General features: G+C 39.4%; 1 protein-coding gene across 2 annotated transcripts in view; it reads left to right on the top strand.

Annotated features, from left to right (window-relative positions):
• fnbp1l (formin binding protein 1-like) overlaps positions 1-26,348 on the top strand; it is a 49,939-nt gene that overhangs the window by 11,009 nt on the left and 12,582 nt on the right. For both annotated transcript variants that reach the window (XM_037113608.1, XM_037113607.1), the window contains exons 2-9: positions 16,658-16,773; positions 18,622-18,672; positions 20,769-20,916; positions 21,992-22,054; positions 23,316-23,420; positions 24,225-24,353; positions 24,533-24,679; positions 24,871-25,095. In XM_037113608.1, the coding sequence (XP_036969503.1) occupies positions 16,658-16,773; positions 18,622-18,672; positions 20,769-20,916; positions 21,992-22,054; positions 23,316-23,420; positions 24,225-24,353; positions 24,533-24,679; positions 24,871-25,095 (984 nt within the window). The remainder of the gene's footprint in view (positions 1-16,657; positions 16,774-18,621; positions 18,673-20,768; positions 20,917-21,991; positions 22,055-23,315; positions 23,421-24,224; positions 24,354-24,532; positions 24,680-24,870; positions 25,096-26,348) is intronic.

The following is a 26,348-nucleotide window of genomic DNA, read 5'->3' as shown; positions in this document are numbered from 1 at the left end:
ACTGGCATGGTTCATGCACGGCTCAGGACTGGAAAGCTCTACAGCGGGTAATTAAACAGCACAGAACATCACCCAGTTCCCTAGCACCAGTGTTAATTGGTGAGGTAAGATGTCTCGCCTCCGCAGAGGTCCTTGTTGTCAAACTGGCCTCTGTTGGTCTTTTCTACTGTGTTCAGTCCCACTGGCTCGGCTGCTTGCAAAACTAATGAAATTTCCATCAGTCTTTGTGTCTTGTGCAAACTAGATATGTTAGCATGCTAGCATGTAGAACTAGAATGTTGAACATTTGGCCTAATTTAACAGCAAGTTAACATTGTCATTGTGAAAATGTTAGTATGTGGACAAAAGCATCTAGCTGAAAGCAGTGCTGTAGCTGTGAACAGCCTCACACAGCTGCTTGCATGGCTGTCTGCCCTCAGTGTTGATGGGTGATCATAATATTTTTATATTTTGGATTCAATACAATTCTCATTTGTTTACTGTGATAGAACAAGATACATTTTAACAGTCTAATTTTAATTCAATTAATTTGTATCCCTCAACGGTTGTACAGTTTTTTAAAATAGTATTATTCATTGTCCCTTTTGGATGAAACAATGACCCCCAGTGAAAATACTAACTTGTTAATTTGATTACAATTTTTATTTGCAGACAGCCCAGCCTCAAACACTGTAAAACTACAGTTGATGTAATGACAGCAGCAGTAGTTTCACTACAACTATTGACTTCACTATTCATCATATGATGCGAGTCAATGGTTAATCCACGTGTTACACACTCACAGGGAGGTACACTGTGGTGGCCAGTATGTGTTGTTCCCTGCTTTTTAAATGTGCAGACAACAGGGAAAAAAAGAAACATGGTTGTAGACTGAGATTTCTCTGTCAGCATGTCACATGATAAGGGCAGTCATGCTCAGTTGCTTCCTGCTGCAAGTAAAAGGGCATTTCGCTGAATTTACATGCTTATTCATACAGTGGTACAGATTTATCCGGGGAGATTTTTCCACTGAATGCAGGCAGTTTTTGAGTTAATGCAAGCTATTTAAAGGGAATTTCCACGCTATGTAAGGGAACATTGTAGGGAATATTCCATTCACACAAAAGCTAACCAAGACACTTTTTGCAGGGATAAAGGGATGAACTAGATCTGTAGGACATACAGTTATTTCTAAACTGTCATCTATTGAAAAGTCACTGAGAGTCTGTTAACTATAATGTTTGGAAAAATGCTTAATTGCTCTCTTGCAGAGAATGTGATAATAAAATCGATACCGCTCTCATGTCAGTATGCAGCTGATTAACTCGGCACACAGACTAAAATGGGGGAAAACAACTCGCCTCTTCAATGAGTGTGCATTTTTTTCCCTATATTTAGTTTGTCTTTTTTACATTTTGGTTTTTCAATGTAGCGTTTCCCCCATTTCCAGTCTTTATGCTAAGCAAAGCTAACCTGCTGCGGGCTATAGCTTCTTATTTAGTGGACACATACGGAAGTGGTGTCATTTCATCATCTGTCTAACTTGACAGTTCTTTTTGGAGATCACCAACAAAAAGCTGCAGTCAGAGACAGATCCGTGCACATTCTCTTGAGTGACGATTGCTATGTGAGAACTGTTCAAAGATGTCCTATCTAACGTGATATCTAGCAGGCTAAATATATGGATGTGTCGTGGTTGGAGCAATTATTGACAGCCAATGACAGCAGACACTGCAGAACACCCCAGTTCCCAGTAGCACTCTAAACCCAGTCTAATGGAGCGGGCACACTAAAAGCCTATAACTTCTATCAGAATACATACACTAAAGTTTTTCAGTATTTATAAACAAGTTTCACCCATATTCTTATTTTATTCCCCCCCGTTTGTTGCAAGTCACTGCACAAACAACTTGGATTGCTTGGACCGGGTCATTGCTGTGTCATGTCTCGCATGTGTGATCTCTCATTTTGTCCTCCCTCTTCTTATCAGTCACGTATGTTGAAACCACGACAAGATTCCCGATTATAAGGCAGAAAGCTGTGTTGTGTGAACAGTACAATGACAACTTTGAAACTCATATCGTCTCCCGAGGTATAACAGTTTTATATTCCTAGTGCCTGCACATCGGCCACGCTGCAGTGCCGCGAATCAAAGTAGTGGTATGATTTATCTAGCGTGCACCAGTCACTTTCCATATTTGAATGAAAATGTGCCCATTTAAATGTAGTTTTTACAAAACTTGTTGTTTGTGTTACTCTAAACTTAGGCTGTCAGAATTGAGTACACTTTTTTTGGGTTTTTTTTTATTATCTTGATAGCACTGAATGGACCAAATCTGATGTGATGTGTTCATTGCCTAAAAATAGTGCCAGCTGTCAGCATGTTAACCAAAAGTGTCATAGCCTATAGTCAACCGCATAAACAAGCATGAACACTGTGAGGAGAAGGTGTCAGGGTCAACACTCACACACACTCACACAGCTGGAAGCCTCATGCCAAACCCTGACTGTGATTAAGGCACTTGAGTCAGCGGTAAGATAAATCAAGGATCCTGTGGCTTTTTTCTGAGATGAATGAGCTATTTGTCTGTGTCTATATGTGTGTGTGTATGTGTTTGTCCACAGGCATGCACATATGGTGTGATGACAGAGCTCAGTGGATTCTAGAACAGATAGAGTATTAATCACGTCCTGTTCTTTTGTATTGGACACACACACAGGAAACCTGTGGTTGATGGTGTGGACAACCACTGGAACTGACAGTGCTTATAATTAGCCATCCATGTGTCCGTATATGAGTGTGTCTGTCTCTGTGTAGCCGCTTGCTGTTGCTCCAGCCCAGCAGGTTACGGCACAAAGAGATTTCTGTGGTACCAAAAATATCAAGGTTTAATGATATCACAATATTTTGTTACATTATGAATTGTATAATTATCACTAACTTAATATTGCAATAAGAAATCATATTTTACTCCTGAAATCAAAGCGGTGACAGTAGTTTAAGAATGTAGATCACTGTTGTTACTGCTGCAGACTCACTGTCTGTTAGGTCCCACTGGTATTAGTGAGTGGCTAATTATGCTGTACTGTACCAGCTAGGGTCAACTTCTGTTTAAGGCCAAGCTTATTCATAATAATTTACAACAATCTTGCTTTATTTGTGGATAGCACTGTGGGCAGAGTAGTCGAAATTATTAATTCATGCTTGTTGAGCTAGAAAAATAACACTTATTTACACCCTAAAGTGCTTATATTCTGAACTTGGTGGTGGAGATAAGTTGTTTTGTTGTTTAGAAGCTGAAGCTCTTTCTGATGCACTGAACTGACTCAAGTCTGCCATAAAACATCCATCACTGGTCTCAGCACTTCAACAGCAGACCATCTCCAGTGTTTATCATACATGGCTCGGGCTGTTCATCTTGTTGACTCAAGTAATTGTGTGGTTAATGTTGAGTTTATGTGGAAATAGCACCAATAGTGTAACTGTATCCTTATTGCTTGTGCCTGGGAAAACTCTGACAGCAGAGTTCCAGAGTGACAAGGAACAAGGATTCCTCTGTTTCACCATTTTAAATCAGATATGAACCCAGGAAATCCACTAGTCGACCTTTAGTGTCACAGGGTTGACCCTACTAACTGATCCCGGTCAGGATGAGGGTTGAAACAAAGTGGGTCAGACCCCACTGAGACAAGCTAATGGATCCTTAACAAAGTCACCATCTGACATTTACCAACAAAGCAGAGTAAAGTCTGTTGGGGCATTCAACTTTTATTTAAATTGTAGAATTGCACCGATTAATCAGAAAGTTGACAACTGTTGAATTAATCTGCAACTATTTTGATAATCAGCTAAAGTGTTAAAACTTTCTATCGGTAATTTTCAAAGACAGGTTAAAAAAACACGATTGCAGCTCCGTCATTGTGAATATTTTGGGTTTTTCATTCCTCTATGACAGCAAACTGAATGTATTTTTGAGTGCATTGGGCATTTAGAAACACTGATCATCATGCTCCCCCATTTTCATTCAAGTTACAGACCACTGAGTTGCAACCATGTTGTTAAGATAACTGTAGTCATGTGAGAATCATTACTTTACCAGTCATGGGAACATTAAGTGTTTAACTAAAGCTTTATTCATGTTTGTAACTTGAAGCTACTGCATAGAATTAGTTGCAGCATTTTATTTTTATTTTTAAAAACGGGTTAGTAGGTGGTTTACTCTGCTGATTAATTCAGTAATTTTGAGGTTATGATGTTCTCAATCAGTTAACTGATGGAGCATAAATGAATATATTGCTTGTGTTGTTCAACCAGTAGTTCAAAATCCAAGGATGTTGTATTGGCTGTAAAAGATGACAAGCACTATTTAAGAACATAATCAAATCTGTACCTCTGAAAAGCAGAAACCACAGAATTTGTGTTGAACAAATCCAAATTAATGATTGTTTTTTTTTTTTAAGGTTGACTAATTCATTAACTAATTCATTGTTTTTAGCCAGTACATCTTTTGCTTCTGTCCTTAGGCTATGAGCCCCCTTAAATCATCCTCAGCACACCACTATCAAAAGTAGTTTGATTTTATTACTTTTCCAAGTTGCAAAAGTTTGAAATCTATGGGACAGAAACAGTCGGTCTTCTTGACCCCTTATGTCATTCAGATAGTATTAAATTGTTACTGTCTCATAGCCGCTTTAAAGTTCCTTGTTTAAATGCTGACCTCTGGAATATATATTTTTCCCACTTTAAGACTCCCTTCCCCCTCTCCAATAATAATTGTTAACAAAACACCAATGTGATGTCTTTATCTTACTCTCTCTATGTATTTTGTTTATGTTCTAGTTTGTTGTTTGTAATACATTTTTGTTGACACTATGTATTTCCCAATTTAGTTCACTTGTCTTCAGTTAACAACTCAATTTGGAGATATTTTGCTGCCTAAGACTGGTTAATACTTGAGACCTCTCGAATGTCACTGACTTGCAAATCAAGGTTGAGGCTGAGGTTCACTGTGTGGATAATTTTGTTTGCCTTTGATCCAGAGTCAGACATTTTGCATTTGATGTGGTTGAGACTGTTGGAGAATTTATTTTCCTGGTACTAGAAAGAGACAGAGACACACAGTAGTCTACAATATACTGGACTAAGTTGACCGACAACATGTTTGCAATGTGACAGACTAGGTAACCGAGTGAGTTCAGGACAAGTTTGCAGATATATTGCTAAGCAGAGGGAACAATACCATTACTTTTTTTTTTTTTTCTTCGAAAAAAAGGGATTTTTCCCAAACATCATCTCATCAGCATGCCACTTTTCAGCTGACAGAAGAACATGTATAATGTCAAACAAGTCTTGATGTAAGCATGTGCTGGTATGGTTAAGTGAGGAGAATGTGTCGGTATCCGGTGCTTTCCATGGCTTGATTATTTGGTTTCTGGATCTAAACAGAAATCCAATCATCTGTCTCTCGCTTGCCTAACCAGTCTGTCAGGGTGTGTGTGAAGAGGCAGGAGAGCAAGACAATAGAGGGTATTGGGTTGCTATGAAACCTGACTCGCTAGGAGTGTTCAGGTGTGTGTGTGTGTGTGTCTGTGTGTACTTGTTTTCCTCAGAGTGGTAGTAAATATAACAGAAATGGCCAGGAGTGAAGCTCTAACGTTTTTGGGAATGGGTATCACTGGACTCAACTGACTCACTGGTGTCTTCAACTGTGGTGTTTTCTCCTGTCTTACTGTGGCAATATTATTGGAACGACAAAGTTTTCAAAACCCTCAGTTTGTAGTCTGCTTCTGGAAAACCTCTGTGTGGCGGGCCACATAGTCCAAGCACTCCATCCCTCTATCCCAACAAGAATTGAAACACCCTTACCTAAGGCACGGATGCACATATAGGGCTAAGTGGGAGGGGTAAAGCGTGCATTTGAACAAATGTGAAAAGTAAAAACAGCGTAATTAACCAGTAGAAATTGGTGGAGCAATGGGAAAGATGTTCTCTGCAATTCGAGGAATTGACAATTAACATGTCAGCTTAATTGTACAGGCAACCTTTACTGTATTCTACCATTCTTTATAACCAGAGATCACTGTGTCAAAGCTGAAGTTGAAGGGCTAAGGATAAAGGAGTAAAGGTATGAAAGAAAGACAGAGAATGTTTGCATGGCTAGCTGCAGCAAGAGTGTTTATTGTGGTAAAGGAGGTCGTATGATTGAGTCATCCATGTTTATTATCAACACATGACACACATGTACACAGTGTGTCTCTCTCTGCTCCCCTTTTATGCTAACCAGGTGTCATTCTTTCCAGTCAGTCAGCAAAAAGCTTGTTATGCATCGACGGGTTAAAGTGTGACTGTCACTGATTTATGGCTTCGGTGTCGAGGGCAGCGACTTCTTGTCACTTTGTTTTTTGTCCCAATTTTTGACCTGCACCTATTACATGAACTGGTGAACCGACACCACATGATTATCAAAAAGTTCTGTTTTATTTATTTGATATCATTATACAAGTCCAGCTGTGCCGCAGGACAACATTGGTTGATAACTCTTGCAGAGATAATAGGCAACGTACTGGCCATTTAGTGGAACAGAGTCCACTTGGCAGGCTTGAATTAATGTTTGACTGAACTGCCTCCGACTGGGACACAGACGCTTCCTGATGGGTGTCGTCTGTGTTGAAAATTTACCCCAGCCAGATATATTTTGTTAAAACTTTAGTAGATCAGACATGTTAACATGATGGTAGGTAGTAATCCTGCTCAGAAACTGGTAGGATAAATGCTGGGACTATAGTACATTTTCAGGGGGTTTCCTTTGTTTGAACACAACCTAGTGACAGTCTCCTGATCAGGGAAGCTCTGTACGTCAGTTATTTTATTTACCCTAAGTCTTCAAATTGTCTACAACTGAAAGATATTCTGTGTTCAATGACATAAAATCAGGAAAAAGAGCAGATTCTCAAATGTGTTTTTTTGCTTGGTAATTGTTTTTGTTCTGAAATTCTTTTAAAATTGAAAATCAAATATAATCGTGACCTTACAAATGAAAGGCAAATCTAGTTGTGGAATTGGAGCTTTGTGACACCGCTGATGTATATAGAAATCTTTTTTGTTCTGGAAGAATTGGTATTGTGAAAGTAAAAATGGTATTGGTGCATCTCAAGTTTCACAAGTGAAAACATGAAAATAAGCGTCATTGACATTTTCAGCCAAACATCTGTTACAACTCTCCAGCTGCCAGTCAGTTTCAGTGTTGTAACGTCTGTGTTTAAGGTATTTATTGCAGTTGCAATGCTTTCTCCTTCTGCTTTCCTTTTGTTTTTTTCGTAAAAAGTTGGTCTTTTTTTATCTTTTCTCCTGAGCTGTGTTTGCTGGCACAAGGCGAACACGGGTTCCTGTTAAAACACCTCCTGGGTGAATGGACTTGGAGTTGGATGGGACCACCCACTTTATAAAATGAAAGCACACATTCCAGTGGAGAGTCTGTCAAGAGATGTTACAATAATACAAGATTGCCAAGTCTTTGACTTTTTCTTTCTTTCTTGTTTCTGTGACTGTGACCTGAAACAGATGAATAGGTTTCCTCTGTAACATCCGCATAGCCTTTGGCGAGGTGTGAATCCAAGCTAATTATACTCATGCATCTCAACAACAAACAATACACAGACTGGGAAACACAAGCTCCAGCAGTTACATAAGAGGAAGAAACACCCATTTATTCTCCTGAACTGAACCGCCTGAACTGAAGTAAACAAATGTCTCACCTGATTTGATATTGGCTGAAACACTGCACAGGAACCCATTTGACTCTGTTGATGTATTCTGGGATGCATGCATAACCAAAGGAAGTATGATTAAGTTTTAATATTTAATGTGAATGGAGCCAAACATGGAGTCATAGAGTGACTGCAGGAGTGAAGCAGCTCACTGACTCAGAGTCGACTGTGATCCCCGAGACTCACTCTCTGATTCATTTTTAATCCACTGGAATTATCTTTAATTTCAACAACTATGAATCACATATTTCCGCAGTAGTTGCAGTAGTTTCTATTTCTGCAGGGCAGAGAAAACCCATTAAAGAAGTTCCTGCAATGCAGAATAAATGGTGATAGAGAGTTTTGTGGATGTGTATTTTTAATACTAATAATCAGATCAGTTTTGAACTAGCTATTGACACTGTTTTTAACACTGACATTATTCAATTACCAACAGTGCTACAATTTCGTGCTGTGTTTGTTTGAGTGCCAATTAGCAGTATTAAAAGCTACAAAACAGACTATTAGCACTTTGGTGACTTTCCAGAGCAAAGTGAGACATTTGACAGAGCTGCAGGAAAATGAGCAAGATACTAGCCCCATTCACGCTGCTGTTTGCATGTGGGGATCCTGCGCCAATTCTCCTCATCCTCTTCTGTGTAAAGGTTTCAGATGCAGTGAGGGGTGAAATTTCGCTCCGGCGCTGATCCGCCACTGGAGGTAGTATCAGGGCTGTATTATTGGTGATCGAACCGGTGTGAATGGATAAGCTGGCGTGTCGATCATATAGTCTGATAACTGACTCAACTTAATAAAGAGACATTTTCCACAAAGCAAGGTTACATGACCAAACAAAAATAATGTAATAACTCTGTCTTTGGCGACTTATATGAGGAAAAAAATACCACAGCTACGTGGAGAAGCATCCGTCCTCCTGTCTGTCCTCCCTTGAAATTGTGGTATAAACATCTTAGGGGTCAAAAGATCAAGAGTTTATCACTTCCTGATTGTGTTTCCACAGAAAAAGTATTTTAGCAATTGGTAATATTAATGCCTTTTTATTCTCAACTAACATACAGATGTGTCATACAACTACCATCTCTGGTGTTATGGACTGATCTGTTCAAAATGCTTTAAGTGGTTTGTTTGTTCACTCATAACAATCTTTGGTGAGATGTCACATTTTATTGCATAAAAGCTGTATTAGGTGTGGTGCTGGTTGTGTCCATTTTTTCTTGTGGCTTGTAAAACAAACAGCCAGCTCATGGAGAGGCAGCTTGGTGACAGCTCCCCTTGCCGAAACCAAGTAACATTAGCTCAGGTTCAGTCCTTTATTTATCTACACTGTCAAGTGTGTCAAGTGGCACCCCGATCTGAAGATATCCGCATTGTCTGCTTTCCCAAGCCCAGAGACCCAGCTGCGACACCTGAAGAAGTCGTCTGTTTACTGGAGAAGCAGTTTATAATCCTCTGTATCAGCACAGTCACTGCTTTATCGTTTACAAACCAAACAGAAGAAAAACCCAGACACAACCAGAGAACATGGCCTCCATGCATGACTCAAACTGTAAACTCATACTCCCTCAGAATGAACATTCAACAGTGATGTAAAATTCATCGTGCTGCATCTAAAATAGGTTAGCTGAATATTAGGGTAAGCCAAACAGAGGATGAGTGGTGCAGGCTTTTTCAAGGAAAGTCACGGGATCCATGATGAAACTTACCTGACAGTAGTTTAAACCTGGTTTCAGTTCAGGTTTAGTTGGTCTGAAGCTACATGTTACCTGCTTTGTTGTTGATTTTGCACCAGGGAACTGTTGTGAATGTATTAATACAGTAATCTTGATAAACAAGCTTTAGTGGAGCATTTGTAAACGGGTTCAAAAAGCTGCTGACTGTTCTTCCTGCCCTCAGAGCAGTGAGGGGGGTGAAGTCAACAGCATGCCAGAGCTCCTGACTGTTTTGCCCATAGATGGCAATTGGAGACTTTTCAACACAACAACCTTTTAGCAGCATATCCAAGTCTATTCAAATCCAGATGCTCTCAGCAAGGAAAAAGCAACGTGTGTGTGTGTGTGTGTGTGTGTGTGTGTGTGTGTGTGTGTGTGTGTGTGTGTGTGTGTGTGTGTGTGTGTGTGTGTGTGTGTGTGTGTGTGTGTGTGTGTGTGTGTGTGTGTATAATAAACATGGTTAGAAACTATGTCCTTTGGTCTCCACTCACAGGTCAACTCATTCAGCTGCAACTAAAATCATTATATCCAACCAAAGGTCAAAAACCCCAAAATCATACCTTTGTTGAATTGTGCAGAAGTAGATTTATGTGAATCAGTGATAATACTTAAGATTGCCAGTTAATCAATTCATTGTTGATAATTTGATATGTGATCGAAATAATGTTTAGCACACAGAAATGCAGCAGCAGGCCTGCTCTCCATGTCCAATATTCCTCCTACTTTTCTCTTGTTTTTCTTGCCTCCCCTCTCAAAATCCCTCTCCAAATGCCACTCTTCTCCTCCCTCCAACTCCCCCTTCAATATCCAGCGTACACACACATGCACACACACACACACACACACACACACACACACACACACACACACACACACACACACACACACAAATCCTTTCTCCTCTCCCCCATCAGATTCTTGGAAGAAGCCTTCTTTTTCTGCTTGTTTTCAAGGAAGATGAACACAGATAGATACAGTAAACACAGGGGCACACACACACACACACGTACACAGCACAGACAGAGCCTTGGGGTCTTCATGGTGATGCCAGTGTTTCAGACAAGCTGACATTTCCCACCCAGTCTGTGTGTGTGTGTGTGTGTGTGTGTGTGTGTGTGTGTGTGTGCGCATGTGTGTGTCTACTCTGCTCTGGAATGCCTCAGTAATTAGTCTTTTGTCCTAGCAGCATTTTCAATGCTAATTAACCCTTCTCCCATGGAATGTGCACTGGCTGTGTGGCTCTGTGATTGGCTGGGCTGGATCTGTCTCGCTGTCTGATTGGTTATCGGCGTGCATAGAAGACTTTCCACTGGGTGTCTTCTGCCCTCCTCGTCTGAAAGCTAAATGACTAATTTATTCTCTCACCCTGAGATCGAAGCTCATTAAAGCAGGGCAGTGGCTCTTTCATTGAGAAACGCAGCAGAAGTAGACCTGTGACCCATTTATGTGTTTAAATGTGGAAAGAAAACAAATACTATTGTTAACCAGTCACAGTGTCATGTGTCCAATTAGGCATGTGCCCACATAAAGATTGTATTGTGTTCTAATGGCAGAAGTTAAAGCCAGACTGTTACTGGATGATATGGACTGTTACACTCTTCTTTTTCATGCATAGACCCACTGAGTGAAATAATGCCATATATTGTTCTTAACTTGGTTGAGGAAGTTGTTGTGATGTTTGCCATACAGTACTTGATGTTGTAAGACCAAATTGATAAGGTTTTCATGCAGTATATCAACAGACATTGGGGTCTGTCTCAATATTTCTTCACCCCTCACAAATACCCGCAGCAGTGTGCATCTGTTATTAAGAACCTACAAAATCAGTCTTTATGATGCTTGGTGGGGAAAGGCTTTAAAACTTGATCTGTAAACCATTGCACCATTGATCAACAATGGGACCAACTGAGATCCTAGACCAAATTTCTCCTCCAGTTGAAGAGATAATGAAATTAAATTGGCTCTATACTCCTGTAGCCTTAGTTCTCCTGGCCAGTCTTAGTTCTTACAAACTGCTGTTCCTTTTATTAAGAGCTCTGCCTGTTTGTTTATTGACCCATAAAAAGGTTACATAGTGCACCTTTAAGTAGGAAAAATGATTAAAAAGTATGTGTTTATTGGCTTCAAATAGGAGCACAGATAAGATTTAGGCCTACGTTTTAGGAGGCATAGCCTCCCAAAGCATCCAAAAAGATGGTTATTAATGAAAGTTACTTTTAGGACCTATTGAGGAGGTAACTATACGTTTTTTTGGTTTTCAATTATCTATACTCTCATTTGTATACTTGCGTAAATAACCTAGCAATTACATATCATATTAGTAGGTTAGCAGCTACTGACCTTATACTTTTATACCAGCGAAGGAGGCCTGTTGCCTCCGATTCTGGGCTCTCTGAGAGGATCTGTTACAGTGCAGGTGCTGCAGCAGCAGTCAGTCATGCTTAAATCATCCTCATTATTTTCATCCTCCTCCTACTTTTCCTGCAAGCTGAGAGACCTGGAGCCCAAAGATGTTGTCATTTCCCCAGTGAGCCACTCCGTGAACAGCTTGCCACAAACTACAGGATGAGCTCATACTCTATTACTTATTCATAGACACCGTCCGCAGGCTGACGCAACCACAGACAGACACGCTGGCTAAAAGGAGGTGCACTGGCATGTTTGCAGGCCAGGCCTGTAACAGACGGGCTGGTAGGCATTTATCCGATGGCAACAGAATGGCAGGATGCAGATGACATACAGCAATTCTAATATGTTTTTGTGTTACATCCTGCAGTGCAGCTGCTTATCTTTGTTGCTGTCTGTTGTTTGTCACATCTTGGATGCATCTTTGGGGGCTAAATCTGTGTTTGAACTACAAAATATGCTTGAAATTGGCAGCTAGACACGTGGCACTTGTTCGCATCACTGAGATCTTTTTTAACTTTCTCTCTCACAAAAACTGGCATTAAGCCTCGCAGAAACCAATGGACGCCATTAACTCTGCCAGTCCATGTTTTTCACACAGTCACTGGTTTGTTGTAACATGCTGGGGTCTGTTTGTTTGTCTCAGTGGTTTGTTTCATTTATTCAGTCTGTTCTTCTCTGATGGCCGCCTTCTGACTGCTGGTGTTTTCTTGTTTGCAATATGTGAATCAGTCAGATTTTCTGTTTAGATCACAGGGAACATATTCCCCGAGTTAAAGGCTTCAGTGATTCACTAAGAGTGAACCTCAGTGTCTGAATAAAACCACAGGAAAATATGACCGTGATAATCAAACTGAATTGCAACAACATATAAAGCTGTGTCCATCCCATCCACTATTTTTCATGTATGTAGCTAGGTAGCAATGCAATTGCAAAAAAGGATCATTTAGGGATTGTTTATTATGTCTTCATGTTTACAATTAGCTGGTCCTATAAATAGATATCTGCATGGTAGGGCTGGGTGATATGGACTTAAAATAGCATTGCAATATCACAATGCACAATATACATCTTGATATGTTGAAATCTCTTCAGAAACACTTCATAGAGGTTAGGACTGGTCAGAACACCAAATAAGATTAAACGTGCATTTGACAAAATTCTTCGATATCAATATTGTGGCAGTATTCTGGGGATGACTGTTGGTACATTCATGAAATATTAACCTAGGGATTTTTTTGTAGTGAGTAAAGGCAAGTATTAGAACAAGTAGAGTGGTAATATTTAGTCCACTCACCGCTCGCTTACATCTCTCAACTGAAACTATGGGGGCTATCATTATATTGACTCCTGCAGTAAAAAATGGTATTATGAGACAGCACGCTAACTGCAATGAACATCTCCACAACACAGTACATAGAGGCTGTAGAAATAACGTCAACATTGTTTCTCCTTCACACTACACTTTCTTCTTTTCAATGTTAAAATTCTGACCATACATTACACTGGGCATCAGCTGGGCTTTAATTAGCAAATTGTTGATGGTGAATTATAGTAAAGTATTCGCTTATATGAATATTATACAGAAACACTAATTAGTGTGACAGAAACCAATGCAATGGCAACTAAAGGCCTCTGAAAAGACAGACGACACAATGCTGCTCGGCCTAGCTTTTGAACACCTCCCTGCTGTCTTTGTATTTAGAGAAAATGATAACTGAAAACACAAGGAGGTCAGCTGTCTCGTATTCCCCTTAGCAACCCTTATTTGCTCCCGTCGAGGTCTTGGTTTGTGTTTACACACACACAGAAAAGGCAGAGCTAAGCACATAGAGTGGTAGCTACTGCTGCACACTTAATGGGTACCATGATTTTAGCTTATCTCCACATTTAGATTGTCTAAGACATTTCTGTAGTTCAAAACAGTCAAAGTATTGATTTATCATACGATGTTCTGCATGTTGGTCACAGTGCTGATTTGGATTAAAATCAAGTAGTTGTTTCATATCATATTTGTAAAACTCCATTCATTAAGTGGAGTTGATATGTTTTTTGCAACTTCTACATTCCTGATTAACTTTAGTAAGTTTTTTTAGTCTCTTGGTGGACAACAGTGTCCCAGCGATCACTGTGTGGGCCTGAAAGGAGCAGATTTGATCTCCAGTCTGGATGGAAAGGTCAGGGTTAAGAAGCAAATGAGCGGCCCCTCCCTTACTGCAACCATTGTGGTGCCCTAAACCAAAGAAACCATAAACAACCACAGTGGGTGACAGATAAGATGGTGTTTGTACTGGCGAGGTTCCCTGTGTGAATGTGTGTGTGTGCTGCTGAAACAGACATTGTGTTCGTTGTGAAGCCACCCTGAGTTAACAAAGGTTTGAAAGAAAATCTGCTCTGTTTTAGGCCTGAGAACACAACTTCTTGAATGTTTTACTGTATTCACAGTATTTTGCGGACTTGGTATCAGAGCCAATAAATTCCAAAGCAAACTGGTTTCACTTCATATCAGGAAATTATGAATATTATCCAGAAACTTGCTGAATGAGGTCTGTAAAGTTAGTATCCTGTGATAAGACTGATTTGACTCCAGAATATCACCACTGATGCCAGAGAACAATGCACTGATGGGCTGGAGATTCAAATCTAGATGACTGACAAAACATAGGAATATTGTGAAAACAATTTAAAAAATTGGATGACAAAAGGCGACAACAACGCCTCGGATGTCGAGCGGCCTTAAATACACCAATACAGACTTTTGAAAACAGTTACTGGAGTTACAGGAGAAGATCGTAATATAACATAACATGTAAGAAATCAAGTGTATGTATGTATGTATGTATATATGTATGTATATGTATGTATGTGTGTATGTATGTGTGTATGTATATGTATGTGTGTGTGTGTGTGTGTATAAATATATATATGTATGTGTGTGTTTATATATATATATATAATATATATATATATATATATATGTGTATATATATATATATATATATATATATATATATATAAAATATACTGTGAAATTTTCACAGTAATTAATTAGTTAAAGACATTCAATGGAGGTTTGCATTTATGTGTGCAGGAGGTAACCTTCAAAGATTTTGGTGACTTCATTGTTAAAATGCCCTGTATGCTAACATAACAAGAAACGTAATAATGTTAAGACCAGTGATTTAATGTAACTTGAGTACACTAACTCAAGAACTGTACTTAAATGCAGTTTGGAGTTATGTGTACCGTAATTGAGTATTTCCATTTTCTGCTGCCTTACACTTCCACTCCACAACATTTTGGAGACATTCTTTGTGCTCACTCATTTTTATTTATTTTTTTTTTTTGATGACTTGAGTTACTAGTTGTGGTGATAATTTGATCTGATAATCAGACCATATTATATGATACAAACATGTAAATATATGTATAGTTTACTTTTATTTGTACTTTTAATACCTAAATAAATGTTTAACCAGAAAATTGCCTTTGATACTTTAATACATTTGATATCAGATACTTTAAGACTTTCACTCCAGTGCTATTTGTATGGACATTTTAACACAATATCTTTACTCAGGTATGATTTTTAGGTTCCTTTTCACTGGTTAAGACACATCTTTTCTTAAAACTTGACACTTAACTACATCTAGATATAACTGTAAATCTATTATCCAGGTATCCTGTTCAGTGTGTCAGCACACACACACACACAGCATGGTGGGAAGAGGGTGGAGATGTTTATTGTCAGTACAAATAGACATCTGACAACAAACCAGCTGTTATAATTCCTGTGTGTGTCTGTTGTGAGTGTGTGTATTCAAGGTCTGTGAATGACTGTGTTTCTCCAGTTGAGCAGTGCCATTGTTGCCTGTCCTGGGAAAACACACACAAACAACTTACCAAAACAAAGTAGAGGCATCTTGTTGACATCAGATATATACAACTGATTCACTTAATGTGAAGGGGTCATAGCATTACAGAAAGGCTTGATGTTATTCAGCTAACCAAGCAGACGACTAAAATAAAACTGTGATGATAATTGATTCATTGTTTCATTGCTGGTTCCAGCCTCTTAAATCTGAGGATTTTCTGCTTTTCTTTGTCGTTTGTGACAGTAAATGAAGAGTCTTTGCATTTTGGAATGTTGTTGGACAAAAGAAGCAAGTAATCGGTAATGAAAACAGTCTTTTGTTGCAGTCTCAGTATTAACAGCTGAAATAATAATGAGATTGAAGAAATGAAGAGGAAACTCTTTCATTTCCAGTTTATTCTTTATCTTTTGGCTTTCCTGTGTAATTTACTTGGATCACTGCCGTTAGTAGAGAACTATATTTTTCATCTTGGCAGCACTTGATCCTCATATTGATCATAATTTTGGCTCCATGTAATGATTGCTATGCATAAATTGAATCTGCATCTGTTGTAATTTAATCTGGATTGCAGTCTTTGCCACATGTTGGGTTTAGATGTGTGTATGTATACATAGCAGACAAACAAAACTCTTACCGCTGAGTCACTGGCAGGAGGACATGTGTCTTTTATTTGTGTGAATAAGAACTGACTTATATTTATGCAGACAGACTGCTGAGTCACCCCGAATTTTAACCCCACGTGTCGGAAAAGATGAAGAGTTTTCCATCCAGTAGTCAAGGCACCTCCATTTTACTTTGTATTCATTTATTTTTAAGATCCTTTGAAATGTGTTTTGATATGTGAAAAACTGTTTCTGCTGATTCGTCGACTCATTAATCTGAATTATTTTCTCTCTTGTTTTCCTCCTCTTTCATCTTCAGGACCAGTTTGATAATCTGGACAAACACACTCAGTGGGGGATCGACTTTCTCGAGCGGTACGCAAAGTTTGTCAAGGAGAGGCTGGACATAGAGCAAAACTACGCCAAGCAGCTACGGTACATACACACACACAGTGGAGACACACATAAAGTAGTAGTTACGTTCCAGAATGTAAAACAAATCATATCACTGAATAGTTTGGCTTGAAAACAAACTAGCCTGCCCCACAGTTTTCCTAAGTATCTCCTAAATATTTTTGTATAGTGACCGAGCGAGAAAAATGTATGTCGGTGACTGTTTCAGATTTAGTAATTGTTGAACGTTTCAACTGGACTGCCACACAACCAACATGTCAGGCCTTTATCAGTAGAGTTTGACTGGGGCGTTTCGGATATAACTTGGGAAACATGTCTTCATCTTCACATCCATGTAGTACTTGAGTTCAAATGCACCTTTCACAATATCAGAACTCAGTGGAGCAGAACATTGAAAATGTGAAATCAAGGCAAGCTAGGTACTGATGGTAAATTTATTAGTTATTTGTTTTTAATTCACTTTGCAACACTTGTTGAGACGACTTGATAGGCACAAACCCAGTAAAACCCAGTGATCCTCGTTAAAAACCAGTCCCAGTGATTTCAAAGAGGGGAAATCCCCTCAGAAAACACACACACACACACACACATGCAGAGGTGTGAAGAATGATCAAAGATTGACCCTAGTGTGTGTGTTGTTACATGCACGTTTTTACAGTACGTGTAGTTCAGGTTGAAAGACACACACGCTCGCACACGCGTTCAAGAACCCCTTTGCTCTGTAGTTAAATCATTAACTGTTCCACTGCAGTCTGCACAGTCAGAGCCTGAAGCAGCACACAGGCAGAGACTTTGATGTTTACATTTTTTATTCATCTTTATAAAATACTTAGAACTCCTCTCTCTCTGACTGTTGGTGTGTGTGTGTATGTGTGTGTGTGTCTGTCTGTCTGCCTGCCTGGGTCTTGTCTGCCGACCAGACTTAAATATCATAAAGCAATTTTATGCCTCTGTGCCAGTGAGGCCCATGGCCAGGGGCATGATGTTCTCAGGTTGTCTGTTTGTGCAAGTCCCGCTTTTGTGAACGCAATATATCACAATCCCCTTGAGGGAATTTCTTCAAATTTTGTGTCAATGTCCACTTGGACTCATGGATTACCTTTATTGATTTTGGTCGTCGATGGTCAAAGATCAAAGTAACTGTGACCTCACAAAACATATTTTTCAGCACTAGCATTATGTATACAAAAAAATTATGTAAATTTGGGAAAAATGTCCACTACAACTCAAGGATGCACTGCCTAGAATCTGATGGCAAAATGTCAGAGGTAAAGCTCACTATGACCTCACAAAAAGCATTTTTGGCCACAACTCAAGAATTCATCCAATAGTTATGATAAAATTTGACTTACAAATGTCTCATAGGGAAAGTGACGAAGTTATGACATTTAATATTGAAAAGGTCAAAGGTTGAATGCACTGTGACATTTTGGTATTCAGTAAAAAATGTTCTGGTCATTATTCAGTGCCACAGCTCTGAAACAGCAACTTGATTGGTGCACTGAGGCATGCAGTCGCAATGCAGTAATTCTAGTTTGGCCAAAACTCAATAATTTGTCTGCTAGTTATGAATGTCCCACCAATATCTGAACATTCAAAAAAAGTCCACTTCACTGTGAGCTTCGTAACGTTCTTCTTTTTTACTCTGTTACTCTGAACATTATTCAACACCACAACTCAGGAACAGAAGGGGAGACTGTGACCATATTTTACGTTTGGTTGGACACTGAGTTGGTGACACTAATCTTGGCTGTCCACTTTGACAATCTGGTGATTATATAGATGGACAGACATGGATGTAAACTGCACTAGCTATGAGGTGGTAATTCTCATTAACGTCTCCATCTGTTTCTCTCTGTTTCCTATCAGGAACTTGGTAAAGAAATACTGTCCAAAACGCTCTAAAGATGAGGAGCCAAGGTGAGTACATTTGCAGGATTTGTTCTAATGTGTCTTTATGCTTTTATTTATTGACTGTCTGCACGCTATAAGAGTGTAAAATGGCTGCTAGACTGTATATTTTTATCCATCGGGTCTTAGAAATAATACTTGACTGTTCATCTGTAGGATTTGGGCTCAAGGTTTGATGTGGTTTTGCAAATTCTGTGTCTGTTGTCATTTGAGCTGTTAGAATGTTTGCAGTGTACTAAGTAAATGTTAGGTGTTCTTAAGGAACATTTTACCTAGAAAGCAGACACACTGTTTCACACTATAGAAACATTGATTAGGATGATGTTGGACTGTTTTTGTTGTGAAAGTGGCACATTATAACAAAACTGTAAATACATTTAATGAGCTGCAGAGAGTAATGTAACCCAATTTACATTAAAGTGAATGAAAGTCATTATTGTTGGCAATCATGTATTTTAAGCCCCAAGCAGCACTGATTCTACACAGAAACGTAATGTCTATAAAATGATCTGCTCATTTATGCATCGTTATTATTCACCTGCGAATATTTCACTTCAAAACTATTCACATGGGCAACTGCACATATTCGTGATGTATGCTCCAATAGATTAATTAGCGACACAATTATGTTACTATTACTTAATGCAGATCAAGCAATATTGGCAGAAAAACAACGGCAGCTTGCAAAGCTCAGAGAGGCCCCTGCGGGCATCTAGGGCAGTAGCACCACAACACTGTCCGGCTTGCTGACGGGTGGAGAGAGGTCACATTCTCTGGGCTCATCTCACCTGCCTGTCCCAGGGATCCAGTCCAGTCCAGTCTGTTAAGATGTATTACTCCATAAAAGATACAAACAGACTAACCAATCGAAGTAGAGCAGCAACTCCTGTGTTTTCCTGCGAGGTAAAATTACCATTTCCATCAAAGTAGTCTGGTGGAGTAGAAGAGAGCACAATAGGGTATATACTCTTCAGTCTTTGTCTCACGAGCCCCATTCACACTGCTGTTTACATGCGGGGACCCTGCGCCAATTCTCCGCATCCTCTTCTGTGTGAAATTTTCAGATGTGGCGAGGGATGAAATTTAGCTCTGGCACTTATCCACCTCTGGAGGACCGTATTATTGGTGAACCAAACCGGTGTAAACGGATAAGCCAGCGACATGGAACAGGGGCATGTTGATCGTACAGACTGATAACTGACTCAACTTAATAAAGATAAATGTCCCACAAAGCAAGGTTATATGACCAAACAAAAGTAACATAGTAACTGTATGTAACTGTACCTAATATAAGGAAAAAAATACCACAGCTGTACGCCCATCCTACTGACTTTTCGTCACATTTCTGCCCGAAAAACAGCGTCTGTCACCGGCAAAACAAAGGCATCTGTTTTGCACAACATGACATCATTCAGGATGCAACCTCGTTCCACTGAAAAGTGTTGCATTATTTTTCGTTTTTTTCCTCGTTTAAAATACTCAGGACAGAATCTGTGTACAAATTAAGGAGCTTTAAAAACATAAATGCTCCTAGTGTGTAAAGGCCTTTACTGTACACAGGAACCATTGAATTGTGATAAGGAACATGCATGGCAGTTCAGCTTTGTGGTCTTGAAGGTGATAAAAGCAGAGAAATGTACATTCTCTATTGAAGGTTAGCTGCTAAAATTAAGAAGCACGATCTGGTTTGCAGTGTCTGTCATGTCACGACCAACATACGAACATGGATTCCTGGAGCTTGTGAATTGAATCAGAATCTGTGAAGAAATGAATTGCAAATTTAATTTCTTATTATTATTACTTCTTCTTATTACAAAGATGATATTTCTGTTTAGCAATAAGATATGGTAATTTAAAGGATGTGTACAGTCACTGCAAGGCTGAAGCAGGAGATTCATGCAATAATGTAAAATATCTCATCCTAGACCACACATAATTACTGCATGTGTTGTACTTTAGTTACGTTAGATACAATAAGGTTTTCCATTTATGTTCCTGTTTAAACTCACAATTGACACAGTATGTCTGCAGATGCATCTGGCATCAGACCAGAGAGGATGCTTGGTGGGTGCGGGTTTAATCCCATTTTCAATGTGTGTCTGCAGGTTCACGTCATGTCTGTCCTTCTACTCTATACTGAATGAACTTAACGACTATGCCGGCCAGAGGGAGGTGGTGGCGGAGGAGATGGCTCATAAGGTGTACGGAGAGCTGATGAGGTACAGCCAAGACCTCAAAGCAGAGAGGAAGCATGTGAGTACACTCATAAGTTCAAACTTCAAGGTTCTCAGTTTACTCAGCCGTTTCTCAGCAAACCTGTTGCCCCCTGCCATAAAACGGATGTTGGTGTCACCCTCGGTATCCTGTGTTGCCCTGTACTCTTTTTGATTTCTTTTTGGCTTTTCTCAAGATGATAAAGGTGTTTGAAGTCATGTTAACCATCTGTCTTCACCCTCTGACAACTTCTGCTGAAAATTTGAGATCAAAATGCTTTGGAAGAACAGCGCCCTCTTCCTGATATGTAATGACATTTCACTCAATGACACATAAGACCATGTACATGCTATTGTTCCAAATTATGGTCTTGCTTGTTTTTGGCTGTCATATCTTAAGATAAATGAAATGGTAGAACAATCTCACAGTCAACAATCTACAAGTTAAAGCTGAAATGAGAGGTTGTCCTGATTCAAGTTGCCAATATTTGCTTAAAGGCTGGCAGTGCAGTGTCTTTTTTTTCTTTTTTGGTAAAGGAAAACCATCTTGCTTTCAAGCACAGTCTTTTGAGTTGAGTCTTAAAAGTAGGTAAAATGTCTTATGTATGTGAGTGTTTCCATGTTGAATGTCAGCTGAACATCACTATATGATTAGGGCTGCAACTAAAGATGATTTTCAAGGGCGATTGATCTGCCGATCATTTGCACGATTAATCGTTTAGCCTATAAAATGTCAAAAATTGTGAAAAGTGGCATCTTCAAATTGCTTCTGTTGTCATACCAACATTTCAAAACCCAAGGCTTTTCAACAAGAATTCTTTAAGAATTAAAAAAAAAAAAAAAAAAAAAAAAGCTAATGAAGGCAAAATGACTGGCTTTTGTAATAAGTGACTAGTTTGCATTACAGTTTCTTGTTTTACTACTCTTGTCATAGGACTGTGGATACAGCCTCAGCTCATTTCTCCACACAGGATTGTTATTGTGTAACTGTGAAGTCCAGTCATTTTGTGTATGTGCTTATGAATGTGTTCTTATATACATTATTTTTTTATATTTTTCACTGTGTTTCTGTATAAATGTTGTGCGTGTGTGTGTGTGTGTGTGTGTGTGAGCAGCATCTACAGGAGGGCAGGAAGGCCCAGCAGTATTTGGATCACTGCTGGAAACAGATGGACAACGTAAGTGTGGAAGGAGGGAGAGGGAGGAGGGATGAAGAGAAAAAATCAAGTGTTCAGTGTAAATATTCTCTGTTAGCCAAGGCCAGCTGTACTCATCTTATACGTGTTTGCATAAGGAATGCAAGAAATGCAAACAAAGGTAACTGTAGGACAAATGGGGACTGACTTTCCCCCCATAATTCCACACATAGCATTGTTTAGTGAAGTGACAAATTATAATTAAGGTGTTAATGTTAGAAGTTCGTTTGCACTGTTTTTTTGTTTTTTTTTTCAAATTAGTAGAAAATATAATATTGGATTTTTTTGTTTCCGTCCATGAAAAGACAGCCGTGTCTTTTCTTCTTCCTGGCAAACTTCCCAGTCCATGGGGACCAAGGACAGGGGCCAGGACACACACATCCCCTCCCAAATCAATCCAAAACAAAGGCCCATGTGCCACATTTGGCCTTTGACAACCTTCTTTTTGGCTCCTTAAAACCTCCAGAAAAAGATTCCATTCAGTCACTTCGGAGGTCATTTAATTGCATTTGCGGCATTATATTCAAACAATCTGCTCAATAAAAAAACTTACAATTAACCACCACAATTCCATAAGAGTTGAAAAGCTAATTGCTGCTTGTTAAATGTATAAATAATACGTGTCTAGTCACATTTCTTGGCCCATTGTCCATTAGTTGAGTTACTTTACTGTGATAGGGAGTGTTTTAGTGTGTGGCCTGTGTGACTTTAATAGTGACTACTTAGTGACTGGACTGTAACGTCTCAGCTATTCACTGTGTTTTCTTCACTACTAATCTGACCCAGATGGGCTGGCAGGAAGTAAACCATCTCTCTCTGTCTGATTCATTTCCCTCGCTGGCTCGCTCTTTCCCTTATTTTTTACATCTCATTCACATATTTTTGTAGTTTTATTGACTCTTTGAGGTCTTTGAAAATGACAGGAAATATTGTCAAATGTAAGACAAAGGTTAAGACTCCTCGAGTCAACATCTATAGCAAAGAAGAATTGTGTAACATCCACTTTGTTCCATCCAAATTGGAAGGCAGACTCTGTAAATGATTAATCATGTTGGATCACTTTTTTTAAGGGGGAGATCGGATCCTTTTTGGCACTATAGTGTCTAAAGAGAAAGTTTTTACATCAGCACATATCATAAAATGTTTTAAAATGAAAAGTATTTTAAAAACCCTTCATTACCCTGGATACCCTTCATGTCTAACAACGTGCATCTTTCTTTTTCTTTGTCTCTCTTCCTGGCAGAGTAAAAGGAAGTTTGAGAGAGAGTGTAAAGAAGCCGAGAAATCCCAGATCAACTTTGATCGGTTAGATAATGACATCAATGCCACCAAGTCGGAGGTGGAGAAGGTAGGAAGAGCCCACCTACAACTCACCTGCTATCAAGCATTTTTGATCATCTGTTCTCAGCTGCTGCTCTTTAATTATCAGTGACAGTACCGGCATGTTTACCCTTGGTCTGTAGTGGGCAGATGACTCAAAACTGTAAATTATTGGATGAGCCATTGCTAAATGACTAACATGGTAGACAATGAACACACTTCTTTCATCTTTTAGATTAAAATCCATATTTAAAGTTCCACAGTTCAGTAACAGAAACACTAACTTCATGATACCTAGTGCTTAGATTTACTTAAAGTTAGCAGCATATAATTGATGCCTATGAAATTATACAGTAGCTCCCTTTCCCCTACACTGAGTGTATAATTAGACTATGTGGATTAAGCTAAAGCTTGAAGGAAAATAAACCTTTCCATATAGAGGTTAAAGCACAGCCCAGCAAGCCTTGTTTTAGATGAGCCACTGTCTGTATAACAGTTTTTAACAGAGAAATATAACAGGAAACAAAATACTAAAGATAGAGATACATGAAGATATTTTTTTTTTATAAACAGTGTTGAAGGCAATAGAAATCTGGAGAATTAATGTGTATTTGTGCTGTGTTTGAACCCTTGAGACTCTCGATAAAACGTAAGATTCCCTTTTTTAATGGAAAAATCCAAAGACATTTTTTTGGCTTTAGGTTTCAGCAGCAGCAGTCCCATTTGTTCAAGAGTATAATTAAATGTGTGCATGTTGTGGTCATGTTGGACAGACAGGAGTTTGTTGAAGTTTTAGCTGATCTGGCTATAATGTTTGCACTGGTCTGTTCAGGCCAAAGCCCAGCTCTACCTGCGCACTCACATGGCTGATGAGAGTAAGAATGAGTACGCTGCTCAGCTACAGAACTTCAACGCAGAGCAGTGGAAACATTTCAACAACGCTATTCCGCACATCTTCAAGGTAAACATGTTATTTTCATAAAAGAAAAGTCCTATCAAACATTGAATCTGAGTAACTAGTTTGTTGCCTCCATTAAACCCTAACCCTTTAAAAAAAACAAAAAAAACAGTCGTTTACTGCCAAGAGGCTTTTTGGAGTATCAGCACTGCACCATATTTTTGCTGTTTATTCCATTACAGAACCTGCAGGACATGGACGAACGTCGGACAGTGAAGCTCGGAGAGACGTACCGGAGCTTCGCGGAGGCAGAGCGGAGAGTCATTCCCATTGTCTCCAAATGTCTCGAAGGAATGGTTTCTGCTGCCAAAGCTGTTGATGAGCGAAGGGTATGTAGTAGACTGGAGGATGGATGTGCTGTAAAAAAAAAAAGAGTGTCCTGATGAAATAAGCTTTACTTACTATATTGGAAGCATGGAGAGAGGCAAGAGGGAACATTGATGTTGGTATGAGAATTTATTTTCAACTGCTTGGTATCCCCTCCCTGTATCCTTCTGTTTTTATTGTCCCTTCATCCCAGGATGCATCCATCGTCGTGGAGTCCTTTAAGTCTGGTTTTGATCCTCCGGGCGACTTCCCCTTCGAGGACTTCAGTCAGAATCTGAGCAGAACGGGTTCAGACGGGACCATCAGCGGCACACCGAAAGGGGAAAGAGAGAGAGAAGGGGCCCCGGGGCCACGACCTGACCCAAAACACATGAGCAGAACCAAGAACAAGTTGTGGCTGTTTGGGAAGAAACCAAAGGTATACACACTTGGAGTTATGAGTCAGGTGCTCAAGGTTCATGTGCTTAATGGGAGATTGTAACACTTCTCTATAAAATAATCTTAACCTTGTTATGTGATCATGACAGACTACTTTCTGCAGACCTCTTATTTGTAGCTGAGCTGTAGGTTTTTGTCATCTCTCCAGCATTCATAACAACACTCAAATATTTTCTGCAATACACTTGGACCTTGGCCTGCTCCATAAAGGCCATTTTGTGTAATCATTGACTACCTACTGTTGGTTTATGTTAACGTCATCAACTGCCTCACAGTAACAGGAACCTGTGTGATGGATAAGGGTGTGTGTTAGTGTATGCAGGTTAGTTTAAGTGTTTAACACACCGTGCCCTAAATGATTGCAGGTGTGTTCCAGACAAGTTGGGATTTTAAAACCCCTAAAAACTTGGCTACATATCTCAAGTATTTCTCTATCACATTAATGTTCATGCTTAAATATGTAACAACATCTTCATCTTGTTACTAAAAAGTTCAGTTTATCTGCCTGACCAGTTATATGAGAGTGATTTGAGATTCTGATTCTAAGATTACTAAGTCTAGAATGGCACGTGGAAGTAAATGACATCACTTTTTTCTAGTGGAGCCCCTCCCACTTCAAATACATGTGAAAAGCACAGACCCAGAAGGAAATATAGCAATACTTGATGTAAAATAACTTAAATTGTTCATGTGGGATCCAGTCAAAAATGAGTTTGAAAACGCACATTTTCAGGGCATTTCAGACATTTACAAGTGGCATGAAATAATTGGCAGACAGAGCTCTTCAAGACATCAAAAAATATCAATTCACTGTTTCATGTAATTCTCCAACACCAGCATCCCCTCACAGCCTCCTGTTCTTTTGGGCTCAGGAGCAATGTTTAAAAAACTTGAATGAGTCCGTTTGAAGTCATCAGACTGATTAGAGATTATAAATACTTTTCACAATACAGCAGAGATCCAAGTAAAGTGTCATCCTGACCTCTGGCTTTGTCCTGTCTTCCTGCTGCCCCACCAGTCCCCTTCCTCCTCTCCTCCTCCTCCTCCACGTTCCTCCTCCTCCTCTCGTCCCCGCTCCACCTCCCACCCTTTTCCTCCCTCCCGGTTCAGCTCTGACCTAGTGAGCCACTATTTGTCTGAGATAAAGACTACAGTACCCAGAATCCCCCAGAATTTGAGGGGCCTGAGGAGAGGGGTGAGACAAGAAGTAGTGTTGAAGTGTGTTTGATTAAG

The sequence above is a fragment of the Acanthopagrus latus genome, chromosome 11 (assembly GCF_904848185.1).
Source record: "Acanthopagrus latus isolate v.2019 chromosome 11, fAcaLat1.1, whole genome shotgun sequence".
Taxonomy (NCBI): Eukaryota; Metazoa; Chordata; class Actinopteri; order Spariformes; family Sparidae; genus Acanthopagrus; species Acanthopagrus latus.
Note: the sequence above shows the minus strand (reverse complement) of the source record. Positions and strands in the feature narration are given on the sequence as shown.